This window comes from Cyprinus carpio, chromosome A16, assembly GCF_018340385.1.
Source record: "Cyprinus carpio isolate SPL01 chromosome A16, ASM1834038v1, whole genome shotgun sequence".
In the NCBI taxonomy this organism is placed as follows: Eukaryota; Metazoa; Chordata; class Actinopteri; order Cypriniformes; family Cyprinidae; genus Cyprinus; species Cyprinus carpio.
In genome coordinates, this window is record NC_056587.1 from 15,942,937 (window position 1) to 15,961,287 (window position 18,351).

Below are 18,351 nucleotides of genomic sequence, written 5' to 3' on the forward strand. Positions count from 1 at the left end.
TACTCACATGTATCGATATTTTCTAACACCCCATGTATAACCCCCTAAAATATAAAGGCTTTTTATTTTCATGACAAACATTTCAAAATTTGTGGTGTCTGTAAGATTTTGTAATATTTTTAAAGGAGTCTCTTATACTCACCAAGGCTGCATTTATTTTATAAAAAAATGCAGTACAAAAGCAATAGTGAAATATAATTACAATTTAAAATAATTATTTTCTATTTTTATGTATTTTCAAATGTAATAAATTCCTGGGATCATGAAGCTGAATTTTCAGCAGCCATTACTCTGTGATAAACTATTTTCAAGGGTTCTTTGATGAACAAAGTTCAAAAGAACAGCATTTATTTAAAACTGATTTTGTGTAACAATGTAAATATAGTTACAGTTTATCAGTTTAATGCATCCTTGCTGTATAAATGAATATTTAAATGTCTTCAGTTAATGCATGTTTTATATTGTGAAAAATATAAATAGTATAAATATTATTTGTAAAATATAAAGGAAACAAGTTTTGATGTAAAAACTTTCTAAGAAAAATGAAAATCTGAATTTTTTTTATGTAATCGTTCTAGTGTAAGCGTTTAAGTAAACATATGTAAATGCACTTATTGTCACATGTTTTAAGAGCAGTGCTCGTTCCCAACCATTGCTGGAACACAGAAAACTGTGGCTAAACTGGACAAGGAGCAGAACAGGAAGTTTATATAAACTCAAAACTGAAATGAAAACAGTTCTACTTCATCCTGAGGTCTCTGTAATAGCACCTGGTTGGGGAATAAGGGTATGGGAAAAAAGCCAAAAGCAAGACAAATTAAAATAGAATTATGACAAATTTTGGAAATGAATTCATAGCTGCAAGTTAAAGCAAGAGAGGCCTATAGCTAACACATAAATGACAGTGTTTAATGTAATCCTCATAGGAGAAAACCAGTATCTGGAAGAACAAAAAAAAAAAAAAAAAAAAAAAAAAGATTTTGGGGTCATTCTCAGCACTCTAAACTAACCGCAGATCTTGGAATTCCACATTCCCCACATGAAACGGGGCAGGAACAGAGCCAGCCACCAAATTCACCGCAATGGCTGTGACTTATCACCGTTAGTCTTGCCCATTGCCGCAGGGTCCACCGGGCTGCACGGTGGAACCAATTTACAATGCCACTACTTTTAAAAGTCTCAACTACCGTCTTCTATCAATCTCTGACACGCAGAGCAGCTGAGTTCTGATCACCACATACTAAACCCCCACATCCTGCAGAGACCTGGTGTGCTTTACCTTGCAGTCAAAACGCAAATAGTCAGTGCATTCCACACAGCTGAAGACATTTGTGAGCCCCTGCTGTCCCTTCATGGTCCACATGCAGTCCCGCGTCTTCATGTGCACGTCTCCACTGACAGCTCCCACTTTGTTTGCTTAGGCTTGAGAGCTACTATCTCTGTGGTTCTGCTTGAAGAAATCCCAACTACACAGTCATGGCCCTATCAGCCAACACACATTTCATCATTGACAATGTCTTATCTTATGCTGATAACAGTTTAGTTAAGTGCTATAATTACTGTTGAGGTTTTTCTGTAAGAGGGGGGAGAAAAAGGCTACGACGCTTTACAAAGTAGCACAAAAATTTTTGAGTTTCAGCTTAACTGGAATCTTTTTATTTTTTTCAGACTGAGCTATATAAGCTTGCATCTATGTTTTATGCATAGCATAGACATTCTGAGCCCAAACCATTGTGCAAATGGCCCCACACCACTGAGATAGATCAACTGAAAAAGGAAAAAATTACAAAAGCTGACTGGATAAGCAAGGTAATCACAAGGTGCAAAGTAAGCTATGTGATGATCCACAGCTTGAAGAAACTCCAGAACACTTATGCGGTCAATCTCTACAGATCCAGGACCGTGTCCAGTTGGATTGAATCACAGGACTGCAGAACCTCTGGAGCCATGGGTGCTGATGATATGCTAAAGAATTGCTTGTAAACAACGGGTACAGTATTTGGGTAATTTTGGGTTGTTTTAGACTTCTAGTTTGGGGTCAGTACAATATTTTAAAAAATTACTTTTATCCAGCATTACATTGACTAAAAGTGACAGTAAAGACTTCTATAATGTTACACAATATTTCCATTTCAAATAAATGCTGTTATTTTGAACTTTCTATACATCAAAAATCCTGAAAAATATGCATCTCAGTTTCCACAAAAATATTAAGCATTAACTGTTTATTAACGGTTTTCAACACTGATAATAATAAGAAATGTTTCTTGAGCATCAAATAATTTCTGAAGTTTCATGTGACACTAAAGACTTGAGTATGCTGAAAAATCAGGTTCACACTGTATGTTTGACCAAATAAATTCAGTCTTGGTGAGCACAAGAGTTTTTCAGAAGCATTTAGAAAATATTCTGAATTTTTGTAAGGCAGTGTATGAAAAAAATATAATAATAATAAATAAATAAATAATTAAATAAATAATAAAATATATATATATATATATATAGATATATATATATATATATATATATTATATATATATATATATATATATATATATATATATATATATATATATATATATAATATTATATATATAAAATTGGAAAAAAAAATATAATTGATGTAAAGACTTAAATGAGGAGAGAAATTGTATAAATCTCGTACATATTTTTATTTAAAATGGTGATAAATTGTCAACAGACAAATATGCAGATATACACTTATAAATATTAAATGCAGCTCCTTTCAATAATATTTTTTATTTAATTAAAAAAAAAAATAAAATGCACATTTGGGTCTTTTTTTCATTTACAGTCACTTATAAACCAAATATTCAATGCGACTGATCTGTTTGAAGGTGAGAGGATGTTTGTTTTAGTACGAGCAAAGACGGCTGAGTGCAGACAGTTTGATGACTCACAAGGCTTCGACAGTCTAACAGGAAAAGCCGTGGGGTGTTGTAGATGGGCAACTCTGATTTTCTAAGTCAAGTAACCACTCAATCAGACTGTGAATTTGTGAGCATTTAGAGCTGACATACATCTGAGCCTAGCCAGTTATTCTCACATGCCACATAGTTTAACTTTTTTTGCAGCTTGTGATCTCGATAATGCCTCAGGCTTTCATAATCAGGGTCAGGACTAATTAGTGACCATTTACCCAGAGTCTGGGCTGAGCTCCCGTTGTAGAATACGTCTGGTTCTGGAGGTCCGGTAGCCGGAGGGCTCTCACGAGATCTCACAGATGCAGGTGTGCTAATTACTGCTAGACTTACAAAGCCTGGCCTCCAAGCATGCAAAGTGTAATAGAGATCTCCCAAATGACTCGATCAGTTGGACCAACAGAGACCCCCCTAAATCCTCATTTATAAACATTGCGTACGCACAAAATGGGCATAGAAAATTCATACGCAATTTTCCATGCACATATGGGGATTTATAAAAAATAAACTTGGCATAAATATGTACGCAAGTTATGGACATTTTAGACCATGCGTACGCACTCTTTTTCCTGAAGTGAGAAAAGTAATGAAGATGCATTAGAAAACAACGATTTTAAAATCTGTTTTCATTTCGATATACACATTTAAATTAAATATTCCACTCTCATTAATGGAGATAATCACTGAAATTACATGAAGTCATCACGCAGAAGTTAAAACTTATGAATATGAATTTAGGCATGTTTAGTGGATGCGCTTGATCACTTTTCCTGTGGCATGCTTTTTTAATGATTCGGTGGACCGGTCCATGTCTGGTTTGAATAGGTCCAGTGATAATATCTTACTGTACAACCACAGCTGCACGGAAGTGTTGATGCCGTGTGAAGGCATCATTATAAAAAATACCACTGTATTTGAAGGATACAACTTGAAGAAAATGGTAATTTGCATGTTTTCTTTTTAAAATAGTCTACTTTGTCATTGACAATTCAGACAATTATATTTACACCTCAATAAATATACCCTAAAAATAGCTAAAAGATGTTCACCTTCTCAGCAAAACTGCATAATTAAAATTGATTTGAATTGTTTAAAACAATTGAAATACTATTTGGCCAGTGGAAAAGGAGGAGATCAACTCAATTCTAAAATATTTATCTGAGAACTATTTTAAACAGTTTTGTTTTTATGGATTTTTATATATTTATGCTTAAACAACAAGAATACTGGATGATTTTTAGCAATAATAATGGCATTTATACTCTGTATCTCATATTTCCTTGATGTCTTCTACCTTTAACGGTGTTAAATATGGTGTCATGTGAATGGGAATATGCATGGAAATCATATGCAGATGAGGTTATGCATAGTAAAACTAGGCGTTGTAAGCTCCATATATGGTGATTTCAGGGAGGAGACGGGATGGAGATGCACGAATGCACATCTTCTCCTGACTGAGATTTATAAAGGGATTTTTGCACAGGTTCTGGCATACACATGGTTTTATAAATCTGAAAACTTTTGTGCGTACACAAAATCTAGCTTTTGTGCACACATACACTTTTAGGATGAAATCTACGGAGAGTTTTATAAATGAGACCCCTGGTGATTTGGGCCTCGTTTTCCACTCTGCTTCTTGACGATAAACGGCTAGAATGAAAAACAGCTGGCCTGATCAAATGGGCACTCTCACAGGAGCAAATGTTTATAAATCATGTCAGCATTTTAGGAAGGTTCCCATTTCAAGTTGGGTTATTCCATTCTCCTATAAAAAGCCTGCTATCTAACATATGATTGTTGCTAAACAAAACTGAATTGTTTTATTTTAGGCAACGGCACATGATGGGCAGTGCAACTGGTCTTTGAATTCATAATAATTTAGAGAACAGGAATGATCTTCGACATAAGTGCACACTAGGCTACAGGCACTCAAGCTAATTACGCTTGGGATGAATCCTTGTAATGTAATGTGTTTACTGCAACCAAGAACGTGCCTGAAGGCCATTTCTGGCTTTTATCACAATGAGACTTTCTTATTCAAAGTAAAATACTTTTTGCCATTTAAGATTTGGCACGTTTGTGGGTCAGCTAACCAAATGCATTTAGGTGCATTTAGAATTGTAATGTTTTCCAGGGTCAGAACGGCGAACAAATCTCAGTGCTGTGCCATGTCTGCAATCCCATGGTAGCAAAAGTCTTTGCACTATTCCTACACTATGGTAATGATAAAACCAATCTATTGCGAAGAGAAAAATACCCTCTCTTACTAAAGCCCTTTAAAAAAATATATAAAAATAAATAAAATGTACAGTACATTCACAATTTATTGTTTTGCACCAGCAGCCCTAAAATCTTTTAGAACACAAAAGGAAAAATCGTGAAGAGTATGGTGAGGGTAGACTAAAGCTTATAAGTAGGGCTGGGTGATATGTAATAAATATTTTATCGATAATCATCTTAATAAATATTGCGATATGTGATAATATCGTCTATTTAAGCCCAGCCCCCCTACCACGCCCCCTCCGCCCCACCCCTGCCGGAGACAACACAGCCGACACACACTGTAAACACACATCAGTTAGCCTGTGATTCAGTAAGCTTAATTTAATTAAAGTTTTGTTTTTCTTTTCTTACTTTGTGCTTAATATAAAAGATTAGCTTTGTTGTTATGTTAGTGTCGTTAATTTCTACACTTCTCTTATCCAGTATTTGAAATTAATTTTGTTTCGTGAAGACAACTGTTGAATTGAACAGAGTTCATTGTGTAGGTGGACATTCTGGTGGTGACTGTAAGTATAATAAATGCATGTTGATGTCACATAGTAATATGTCTTGCCTATTTTTCATAAGGTCCAATGTTTCTCTTTCATTTTTCTTTCAGTAGACACACACAATTAATAAAAAAAATAATAACCTCCACTAGCATCAATCACTGTTTTTTTTTTAACTTGTAGTCAAGCTATAAGATATTTGTTATTTGTCTAAAATTAATGGCTTCCTTACGTCAGTGAAAACAACTTAAAATACTCCGTCATTTATGGTAAATAAGCTTATACGTGATGTAAATCCTCCAGTTCTGTTGCTTATGCTGGTATTTGCGCATGTAAAATGAAAACAAATGTTATTTTTTATGAATCATAGACACTTATCCATTCTAATTTAATTTAATTTAATTGTAATGTAATGATCTTGTCGGTTAAAACTGAAATGAACATCCTTAGCAGGTAGGTTGATGTTAATCCACGAATCCAATGTAGGCTGTTACACACACATTTTCTTTCTCAACCGTTTACATGACAAAACTGTGTTTACGGGGATATTTTGACAATTTTGTTTGTATATGTCCACGAACTAGTCTATGAGGTGGCTTTGGAAGTGTGCACAGCTCAGAAAACAGCACAAGGTAGCTACAGAAGTGTCAGCTTCACCTTGCACTTGAAGAATGGATTAAAAATAAAATCACATTATTAATAAGTAAAAATAAAAATAAAAAATGTTAATTTTATAAAGAGTAGGCCTATTTGATTTCTGGCTTTTAAGAAATTAAGTGATTCCAGAATAGATTTTTTTATTCCCTATTAATTAGCTACTAGCATAAGCTACAAAATATTTCATTCATGCCATATCATGTGAAAAAATGTGCATGGTAACTACAGGACAATGTTAAATATATTAAAAAAAAATTCTCGATATTGGCGATTATCATCTGAGTTTAGTCAAAGCAACAACTCCGTCAGATCCAAGTGGGGAAGACTGCTTGTGAACAGACACAAATTTTATTTTGTTCTTCAGATAAAACTGGTGTATGAATTGGAATATAGCTCACAAGTCACATGGACCACTTCTAAGATAGTTTAATGATGCTTTGGACTTTCTAAAACGTGAAAGCTTCAGTCTCATTTTAATAAAAACTGCATGGAAAAGAGTGGGTAGCAGAGTCTTCTGAATATCTCTCAAAAAAAGGAGTGATATTTACAATGACATTTTTAATTTTTTGAGGTGAGCTATTCCTTTGAAACATTGTTTGTTACTCTATTTCATTTCATTTTGTTTTTCTGTGCTGTTTTGCCACTATAAGTCAGTAGTTTAACTGTAAAAACAGAAAGAATGATACAGCAGGTCAAGGGTGAAAACTGATGAAGTGACCATTATGGAAGGCCATTTATAAACGGGAACAAAAATACACATCACTGGCTTGTCTGTACCGCAAAAGCTCTTTCCAGTGTGTGTGTCCGCCTATGCTCACCAAAAGCAGTTCTTGTTAACCATCCCACTGATCTGACAATTACCAGCTATCATAAAAACATGACAAATGGTGAGTCAGAGGCTCTTTCAGGGGCCCACTTCCACAGCTGCCCATGACACCACGGCATGCAGAGACCGCTGTGCTTTAAGACCCCTTTCAGGGCCCAAAACAGAAGGGTAGGATGTTTGTGGCTGCAGAAAAGTGACACACAGCATCACTAATGACTATCACCAGTTCTAGGAAAGTTCAGAGGTCACCTCTGACCAATCAGAGGTCATAGATTGTGTGATGACATCACATCTCATCATTAGGGAAACTGAGGCATAATCTGCATAAATTACAAAGCTAAAGGCTTTTTGTGGCCAGACAAGTAGTGAAGGATGAGCTTAACGTCTTAGGAGAAGGATAGTCTCTTCAAACGCTTTCGCTAATGGAACCTGTTGTGAAACGTTATGAATCTTACGTTATGAATCGTGTGCTTTTGGAAAAACAGGAACATGACAGAAGATGCAATCAATCTGCAAAGTCTCTATAAAGAGGAGGGTGTGCCATGCTTTTAAGGACACGCTGAGAAACAAGCTAATAAAAAGGTAACAGGAAAAGACAGCTGGAACTTACCGCCTCACACTCTCTCAGCTTCTTCTGAGCACTATCAAAGTCAAAGTTCACATACAGACACTCCACAAACTCTGTGATGGGATCTTTGTAGGTGTACGACTCCTAAAAAGAAGATAACAAACGAAAAAAAAAAAAATTATGTAATTTAAGGGAAAGCACAAATGAAATGTACTTTTCACCTACCATGCTGGTTCTTAAACTGGGGTGCGTTTCTCTTTGTAAATCTACTTGATAACATGCATGTCAGTATTTTATTAACTAATAAAATTTCACATTACAAGCAGAACTGATATCAGCTGTTCAAGCACTAAATTACTGCTGCTTTCATCTTGTGGTTACAATCGTGGCTGTCGCCAAACTTTTGTATCCATTTTCTTAATTGGCACAAGCTGACAGTCAATTTGCTACAGTATGTAACATATATGGCAGAAATAATGAGAATGAGTTTTTAATAGTAGAACTGTCCTTAAGTAGACAGGTCATATGGACTACTTTATGGCATTTGTTTTTTTGTTTGTTTGTTTGTTTGTTTTGCAATTTCATGTAAAAATGCTCAATGGAAACACCAAGAAGTGAATGACTAATATGACTTTCTAAATTTATGTCTACGAATAATTTTGGTCTGAAAAGAACAAATACTTGATTAATCTATTAAATTTAATAAAAGTCTTAGTAGCTTTCCCTGCGGGTACCACTTTATTAATTTGATTAAAATGTTAAAAAGTGTCAAATAAATTACATTTTCAGCTTTGACAAACAGATTAACTGAACAACTCACCTTTTACTGTTTATTGAAAAGAACATCCTTTACATTCTACAAAATATCTTCTGTGTTACATAGTAGAAAGAAAATCTTGGTTTCAATTTCCAACAATATAAAGGTGAGCAGATGATCAAGAGAACTTTAATTTTTTGTTTAACTATCCTTTTAACAACCTGGCTGTATATAATTATGAGCAAAAACTTCTGTCTAATGTGCCACGTCTGCAAATAGCCAAAAGCTGAAAGACTTAGTACAGTCCCTTTTGCAGAGGAACTGATGGGATGAGCCTGATTTGGATATGTGATAGTCTCGGGTCTTCCCTAGATCTAAATACCATAGATGCTTAAGTAACCATGAGAGAGGAAATTTGTGCAGGGAGTATGGTGAGCACCTCAGGACACATGTTTAAGTGATTACGCAAAGGCTGCGGGGACACGCTTATTTGGATTTCAGTGTCATTGATCGCTGAAGAAGCTACTGTTGTTGGACACGGAGACATAGGAACTCTACAATCAGACTGTCCAGGGCCATTCATCAAATCTAATGGGTTCAAGACTCACACGGCCTGAGGCGGCACATAGATAAACAGAGATTTTACTTTCAGGCCAATACACTTTTTATTCATTTATTTCCACAGACACAGTGAGGTATAAGATTCGCTGCAATGTTCTGGATGTATTAAATCCAAATAATTTTTTTTTTTTTTTTTTTAACACAAGAGAGAGTTGTTGTTGTTTGGTCTGTTGTGGGTAACCTCCCACTGAAAACATCTTTCAGCAGATGCAAGGCCAGTGTGGATGATAGCAGGAAGACAAACAGAAAATGAAGGCCTTGTTTACACTGCCAGTTAAATGTGACCCAATTCTGATTTTTTGCTCATATGTGACACAGATCGGATCTGTTCTATGACAGTGTAAACCAGAAAAAAAACGCATGCATTCGGATATTTCGTGATCGGTTTCAGGCCTCATTCATATGTGGAAATAACTCTGATACGTGCCAATGCGACTGTCATGTAAACAGGCTGATTGGATTTTCTGAGGCACTGCGTTCTGTACATCATTAAAACTGAGACAATTTGGTACTTCTCCGCGGTTTAATGACGTCATATGTGTCCTGTGCTGGCAAAATAAGTGTAAATTTGCACGGGCTATTTTGAGCTACAGACAAAAAAAAAATAAAAATGTATTTGTACATTTTCTCCGCTAGCTTCTCGTGCTGACTGTCATCCTAAGTGAGTGCGTATAACAGCGCTTCTGACAGCGTGTGATCCCCATAAACACACACATATACAGAATTACAGTATTTCAAAATTCACGCAGACATAATCTGCTCTGTCTTAAGTGAACGCTTATGGAACTGTTAGGGGAAAACATCTGATGTGTAACATTATATTAGATCCATGCATTACAGTATAGGACGTCTGTATCATTATGATAATGTTAATCTAACAATAAAAGAAAAGAGGGAATCACTCGCTGCACTTCATTGAACTGCTTTTGTAGTTTTAATAATCAATTTATTTGTAATGAACACACAAGTTATTTTTACATTTGATTGTTTTTCGTACATGAATGCTTTTTTTTGCATCTATTTTTATTTATAATAGCAAAGATAAAATAAAAAATAGCTGTATTGTAATTATTAATATAGCAATTAATAATAAGAAAAGACGGAGGACTTCCCTATCGAATTCAAATGGGTGACTCAGTAATTTTTTGTCCGATTCCAACAAATCATAAATCATTTTGAAGGTCTTTTAATATAGGTAACAGAATTGGGCATGAAGACATGCAGTGTCAACAAGGCCTAAATGGTCATGAAACAGAGCACCACCTGACCAATAGCATTGCTCATACTGAAATAAAAGGATAAAGGCTTGAAATTTAATACACTTAAAATTATACAAAGTGCACAGTGTAGAAACAATAGAAAAACATATGTTTTTAAATGTTTTTCAGCTTGGCACAAGTTTTACTGTGTTCGTAAAATGTATTAAAAATAATAATTAAGACTTATTAATAAAAGATAAATTAATGTAATCTAAATAATACAATAATAAAAATGTGAATTAATTTATTAAAAAATATGAATTAATTGTATTTATCTAGCATAAACGTAAGTGTTTCAAAAATAAAAAAAATAACATTTATGGGAACTCTCCATTTACTGTTTGTAAAATGAATAAAAAATAATTTTAAAATGACTTGTATATGTGAACAAAATAAATATCTAATGTAACAAATACTTTACAAATAAAAAGGCAAATTAATCAAACTCAAACGTGAATTGCTTTTAAATTAACTAGTATAAACATTTTAAAGTTTATAAAAAATAGATATAAATAAAGTTTACACAATTACAAATTTATGATATATTTATATTTTTAATTCAACAGTTTTTTTTGTTTTTTTTTAAGGATGCATAACAATTTATATATATTTTTATATATATATATATATATATATATATATATATATATATATATATATATATATATATCTATATATATATATATATATATATATATATCTCTCACAGAATAGAAATTGACAAAGCAGAACATAAATGAAGAACCAAAGTCCTGCCTGATACCTGCTGGATGACTTTCACCAGATCTTTTAGCACCTGCCTACGCTTGCGGACGTCCTTGTTAGTGATGATGGCTGTGGTCAGGTAGCGCAGTATGTGTGGGCACATGGTCTGAATAGCATTGAGGTACCTGAAAACAGAAAAACAAACAATGGTCACATGCTTGAAGGACAGCTATGATCTCTACATGAAAACACGAAGCCACAAGATGTAATATGTCAAGGTTGGACATCATCACAGCAATTTCCAGCAAGTTCACATATAGTGAACTTGCAGATTCTCATTAAACAGAAGAACAAGACTGTGTTGAAAGCATCTCTGTTCATTGGTCCCACTGTGGAGTGAAGGGAAAAGGAAAAGCCCCTTTCTAGACACGGATCACCAGCTACAGGCCTGCAGAGCAGTGAAACACTATACACCAGGGACTTGTTTTTCAGCCACAGGTCAACTAGCTGTGGGCTTCTCCAAGAATGAAAGCTACACAGCACTACTATTACAATCCAAGACAAAGTTTCCTCTCTACTGACTAGAGACATGCTTATATGGCTAAAAAGACAAAAAAATAAATAAATAAATAAATAAATACATACAACAGATACCTCATCACAGGGCTGAGAGCTCCTGTTAAAGTGAACTTACCATTGAGTAAATTAGGAAGACGGCCTCAGTGCCTGTGGTATTTGTACGAACATCTTTGACCCCCCCTCTTCATTAAATTAAATTTCAAGGAGGAAGTGGTGCTGCTCTGCCTTGGCCAGGCCCTAAAGCTCCCTTATGGATCAGCATGGAGAAACGCATGTCCTTTGGAGGTCCTGCCGGATGGTTTAATTAGCCGAAACAATTAAAGGGACAAGGGGGCCTGTGGCACTTGTGATGTCGAAGCTAAAAACAGCAGCGGGCTTCGGCGATGTGTGATCCCAGTTGGTGCAGCCTTCGGTCTCTCCTCCCTTTGTAGTTGTCTGACTTCATGGCAAACCACAACACTTCATGCTGTGTTCCTGATTAACTTACACCTACTCGCTCTCCCAGGGAGGCTCCGATGGCCAGACTGCTCACATGAGTCATGATGCCATATCTGGGCTTTGAACAAGGGAAAAAAACATTATCTAACCAAGCCCGACAGCTACGACCAAAGCCATGATACGGCTTAATCAGTTGCTAAATGACTTCGCGAGGAAGAGGGCAAAACAGGAAGTAGTAGTTCACTTTGATAATGGATTAAGGTCTTCATTGTGCAGTTGACACGAGTTAGAGTCCGGTCCACATCATGTCTCACTCCCGTTTCACCTCTCTCTCTCTCTCTCTCTCTCTCTCTCTCTCTCTCTCTCTCTCTCTCTCTGTGTGTGTGTGTGTGTAATTGTTCTTTCCTGTTGGAGCAGTTTAAATAAGGAATGCTACAAAGTAAGTGTCATCTAGGAAGAAGTAGTAAGAAGTAGAATGTTCTCCTTCCTCTGAAAAAATTATTACTACAATTCTGACTGAATTATTTTTCACAATAACATGATTACTCTATTTCAAGTAAAAATAAATAAATGAATAAATAATATATATAAATAATATATATATATATATATATATATATATATATTTATTCATATATATATATATATATATATATATATATATTATATATATTATATATATATTATATCATATTATATATATATATATATATATATATATATTTTAAATAAAATAAGCGATTTTAAATGCTTTTAAAACATTTTTAGTGAATTTAGTCATCACATAATAGTTCAATACAATAAATTAAACAGTGTTATTAAAGTAAAAACATTTATAATTTGCAACAATTTCAATTTTTGAATGGTTGTGTGTGTATCTTTTTAGAATTTGTTTTACTTTTTAAACATACATTAAAAGACATACAATTTTGATATAATTAAGCTTTGGTGAGTAAAAGTAAACACATTAATATTGTGAAATATTATAATTTAAATTTATATATATATATTACAATTTAAAATAAAGTTTTTCTATTGTAATTTATTTTAAAATATAATTTATTCCTGTCATGACAAAGCTGAATTTTCAAGTAGCCTTTACCCCAGTCTTTAGAGTCCCAAGATCCTTCAGAAATCATACGCTGATACGCTGATTTAGTTGAAACAATTATTTTGGGACTCTTTAACAAATAGAAAGTTCAAAAGAACAGCATTTATTTGAAATCGAAATGTAACAATGTAAAATTAATTTTATAACTGATTAGTTGTTGCAGCCCTAATTTGGTCGCTCTGAGAGAGCAGGGATGGAAAAAGGTATAGGAATGAAGCAAAGAAAGGAACGGTGGTGCGGTTCCAATTTCATGATGCATCTGGAGGGAGGAGGGGAATTAGAGGTAAATCAAGTGAAACTCTGAATCCACTCTGCGCTGGCCAGGATAGTGTTTCAGCGGCATTAGCTTTCCTGTTTGCACCTACATCATAGGTCATCTTGTGACAATATTCTCTCTCGAACTGCCCTTGGACTTGGTTGGAGCATATTATATGATAGTCTATCTTTGGTATCGTTTTTCCTGCACAAAAAAAATTTGGTTTCTGTTTTTGTTTTGGCCGTCTGCTCGACGGCACGGCTACATCATGAACGATCTTCAGGCCGAGAGCACTGGATCGTACACTATCCTGAATGATGGCCAAACGACTATGAAATGAACCTGAACGCCACAGGCTTGATGTCAGCCTAATTGTCAACAAAACTTTAAGAATAACCAAAAGTAGAAGAACAGAAAACAAAAGGTCTTTTCACAGGGCCAAAAACAGACCATGTTGCCGTTTTCCAACTAAAACAAGACAATCAATGTATCTATCCTCCAAGAACACAATACTGTTGTGGTGCACAAAACGCAGTGTATCTAATGCAGTAAATTACACTCAGATTCAGATTTATGGGGTCTGATTGCTCTACATGGCCACAGCTCTGCAAATAAAAGCTAAAGGCAGAAGAGGTGAGAGAACTACACAAAAACAAAAAGTGAAAAGAACGCTGCCAGCATTGAAAGACCTCTGATCTGACGAGCCCAACCGCAAATTAGAAGTACCTTTCTGGAGCGGTTTTAATGACGAATAATGAATGTTTTTGTATAATGAGCACCTATGTCCAAAGGGCTGCTGTTAAGCTAGCCCACTGTCTTAAAAGCAGGTCAAACATTCACACTAGGTTCACAGCCACAGGTCATTGGCCTTAAAACGGCACACAGCATTCATGAACAGAAGGAAAAAGCCAAACCAAAATATGGTTTTCCAGCTAGCGACAGCACAATAGCCCACCTCAATCTGTCTTTTTACCCACTATGGTCAGGTACTAATGATTAATTATTGGTCTGGTCACCCTTAATCATCTGTGCTGGTGGAAAACAACATCTTAAAGGCAGATAAATTAATTTTGTCTTCGAACAGTGTACAGGCATTAGGCTCCACAACAGTGCATTAGGAGAAAAGTGTGGCCTTAAAATAGATGGAATGTAGAATCCTTTAGTAGGTCAAGATTCCTACATTAAAAAAAAAAAAAAAACCTACTTTAAAAAAAAAAAAAAAAAAAAAAAAAAGCTAGTAGACTCTTGAAGCTTCTTTGCACTAAGGTGCACACTACACCACTGAACCTTGTAGCCCTTAAATGTGTTAAGTCCTTGACAAGTGAGCAACAAAAGGCCCCAGATTACAGACAACTTACAGCAAGTAGCTGGGGCCAAGACTCTTACCTATTTGTGAGAAATTCTAACAACAAAAATTTGTATTAGTAGTAGTAGTAGTAGTAGTATATGTAATATATAAATGCAAGTTATTATATTCAAAAAAATGTTTTATTTTCTTTTATTTCATATTTATATTTTGATATTAATTTATTTATAATTTTAAATAATATATACTTATAATAATATTTATATATTATATATGACAAAAAATTAATTATATTACTATATATTATTATTTTATATTTAAAACCATTTGGAACAAGTATACATCGCAATACATATATATATTTTTTTTTATTTATTTATTTTTTTTTTCACTTGTAGAACCTAGCAAAATTGGGGAAATAAGCATGAAAAAGTTATCCAATGTTCTGTGCAAATCGGTGCAAAAAACCCACATATCCTTCTGCCATGTTGTTTGATAACATTTTCATGTTTCTATGACCATGAGCTTGTTTGAAATTGAAATTTGGGTTTGTGACCACAAACTTAAATTCACACTACTGACGTCTCATAGGGAAACCACTTTTTCCTCATGGAACAGTGAGACCTGATTACAAATGAAGGTCAGAGTTGATTCATTAACTTATTTTTTCCCATTTGGAAATTTTCTGTTCACAAACAAACTGAAAATGATTGAATAAAGATTAACAGACTACTCCAGGCTCAACAACATATCTTAAAGAAGTTTAAAACATTGAACCCGTGAGTTAAGCAGCGCATTTGCCATTGTCAGCATTCGTCCGAGCTGCCAGGCTCGTTTTCGCGCTGACCGCTGGGGTCGTGGGTCTGTGAGCGGCTGGCTGGTGAGCCCAGCATCAGCAGTTTTGTTTGCGGACTGTGGCGGGCTTTCCAACCTGGACCCAAGCTCTCTTCCTGCCTCATCCGTTTTTATTAGAGTCAAACCAAAGCAAAACCAAATCCCAGATGGAAAACCAGCAGCTGCAGAAGGTGCTTACTGTGGCTGGTAGAGGAAAAGCTCGATGATGTTGTCTCTCCCTTTGGGGTGGTTGAAGAACACAAAGAGAGACCAGTGGATCAGCCAAGTCCTTTGCTGGAGAGACTGAAGAGGAGAACTTACTGTCTGTAGAGAAAAAACAAAATGGGGTGTTAAAAATAACCGAAAAGGTTCAGTTCAACTTCAAATTAAAATCCTCATGTTGTTCCAAATATATATTAGTTTCTTTCTCCATGGAAAACAAAAGGAGATTTTTGAACTGAATGTACTGGTCATTCAATGAAATTACTAATAATTAGGAACTGAGAAAAAGCACCAGTGAATTACCATAAAATACTCCACTTGGCTCATGTGCTGTTTTGAATTCATATGATTTATAGGGATGTAACGATTAACCGCGAGCCAGTTGAAAACTGATTCAAATATGTGACGATTCAAATCGGTTGAGATGCTAAACAAATCGCGATTCATTTAGGGGTAGGAGTTTGTATGAATGCATGTCCGAGGGGAACTTACTGTCTTTAGAAAAGTTTAGATGGTATTTTTTTCTTTTCATCTTGCCTCTTTAATGCATATTAAATTCATAAGTGCAGTGCTGCTTCGTTTACAGCAGAAAACAAGGATATGCTTTAAGTGCCACCTGCTGACAGACAGTGAATCTGCGTTTCATTCAGCTCATCCGCTGTTTCATGCAGATATTTTTATGTATAGTTTCATAAAACTGAAGTCAAATCATTATGTTTTTGCTTCAAAATTTCGAAATTATACAATCTAATTTAAATTAAAAACTGCTCATGTTGCATGTATGCAGCATCTTTTTTGGATCATGATTAAAATGCAGTGGTTGCCTCTAATTTATATGGAAAGAGTGCGGACAAAACCTTATTTTGTTTATATGAAGAGATTTATTTTATTTGTGTTACTTATGTATTTAATTTGGGGCTTGTTGTAAATTTTCAATTTAGTTTTGTTATTTAGATTTACATTTAAATTTTGTTATTTAGCAGATGCTTTTTATCCAAAGCGACTTACAGACCAAAACCAACAAAATAGCAATAATATGCAAGTGCTATATTAGTATATTATTATATTTCAATTTCACAAAGAAATATACAGCATTTTGTCCAAGCAATAATAAAAGGACACATTTAATTTGTCTTAAATATAATTTTGTTAAAAAAAAAGTGAATCGAATCAAATCGTGAAATCAAAATCGCGAATCGAATCGTGAGTTGAGTGAATCGTTACATCCCTATAGCTTTATGCAAAAAAAAAAGTCTGAAAGCTGCTCACCAAGGCTGCATTTATTTGATCAAATATCCAGTAAAAACAGTAATACTGTGAAATGTTATTGCAATTTAAAATAGCAGTTGTCTATTTAATATATTATAAAATGTCATTTATTCCTGTAATAGCAAAGCTGAATTTTCAGCAGCCATTACTCCAGTAGTGCTGCTTCATATTTTTATGTAAACGTTTTTTCTCAATGAATTGTTTTTTGTCAAAGGATTCTTCAATTAATAGAAAGTTGAAAAGAACAGCCTTCATTTCGAATTGAGATCTTTTGTAAAAATTAAATTTTAAGTTTAAAGTGTTCTTGTTAAATAAAAGTATTCATTTCCATTTGAAATATCATGATAGCAAGTAAAAAATAATGAAATACTGTTTTTTGGGTGAACTATCCCTTTAAAACGTGACTTCCCTTGATCGTGACTTGATCATAACAAGACTTCAAAACTTCTGACTCTGAAAAAACCAACAATTGGCTTCCACTGCCTTCCAGGCTCAGTACAAATCAAAGTTCAGAATAGAAATTTACAATCTCCAAAGACTTTAATTTTTTATTTACTCATACTTCTCCCCAGGCCAAACCCTTCTTTCCCAGCTCAATTCCTCCAATTAAAAATCAAGCTGCACCGACATAACACAGCAATTAAGGTTTTGCTTGACTTGTGAGCTGCGGTAAGAAGGAATCGAGGAGATGGAGGAGAGGAGGGGAGGAACGACAACAGTGGCAGAGCTGTGCTGAAATGCAAGGCGGTCAATATTATGGCCTATGTAAGGGAATCTGAGTGTGGTATTGAATTCTGAGTGGCGGGGCATTACATTGTTATCGATAGTCTCCCTCAGGCGGGTGAGGTCCTCCATGGCAGCTTCCCAGTTCTGCATCAGGATCTCTGAGGCCAGCTTGCCCCACAAAGAGTTCAGCGCGTTTCTGTCTGTGGCGGGGACCTGCACAAACAGAGACAAACATAGAAAAATACATTGACCCACTGTAAACAAAAGGTAGACAACGAATCAACTCACTATAATACACTGAATACTTTCTGAATACTGTATTTCTGACATCTACCATTCCCCAGAGCTAAAAGTTAAGCTCTCTTGGCAACGCTGCTCACCAGAGTAACTTCTTTATTTATTTACAGTGGATAAACAGATTAAATTATGTCATCTTCGGGAATTGGGCTTGCAAGGGAAAAAGAAATGGATCCTGAAAGGCTATTTAGCTTTGTATAAAACTTA

At 34.8% G+C, this 18,351-nt stretch overlaps 1 protein-coding gene across 1 annotated transcript in view; it reads right to left on the reverse strand.

Moving 5' to 3' along the window:
- LOC109105417 (eukaryotic translation initiation factor 3 subunit E-A) overlaps positions 1-18,351 on the reverse strand; it is a 44,860-nt gene that overhangs the window by 7,604 nt on the left and 18,905 nt on the right. The window contains exons 6-9 of the mRNA XM_042772945.1: positions 17,935-18,060; positions 15,830-15,954; positions 11,165-11,291; positions 7,807-7,908 (exon numbers count right to left, since the gene is read on the reverse strand). Coding sequence (XP_042628879.1) covers positions 7,807-7,908; positions 11,165-11,291; positions 15,830-15,954; positions 17,935-18,060 — 480 coding nt within the window. The remainder of the gene's footprint in view (positions 1-7,806; positions 7,909-11,164; positions 11,292-15,829; positions 15,955-17,934; positions 18,061-18,351) is intronic.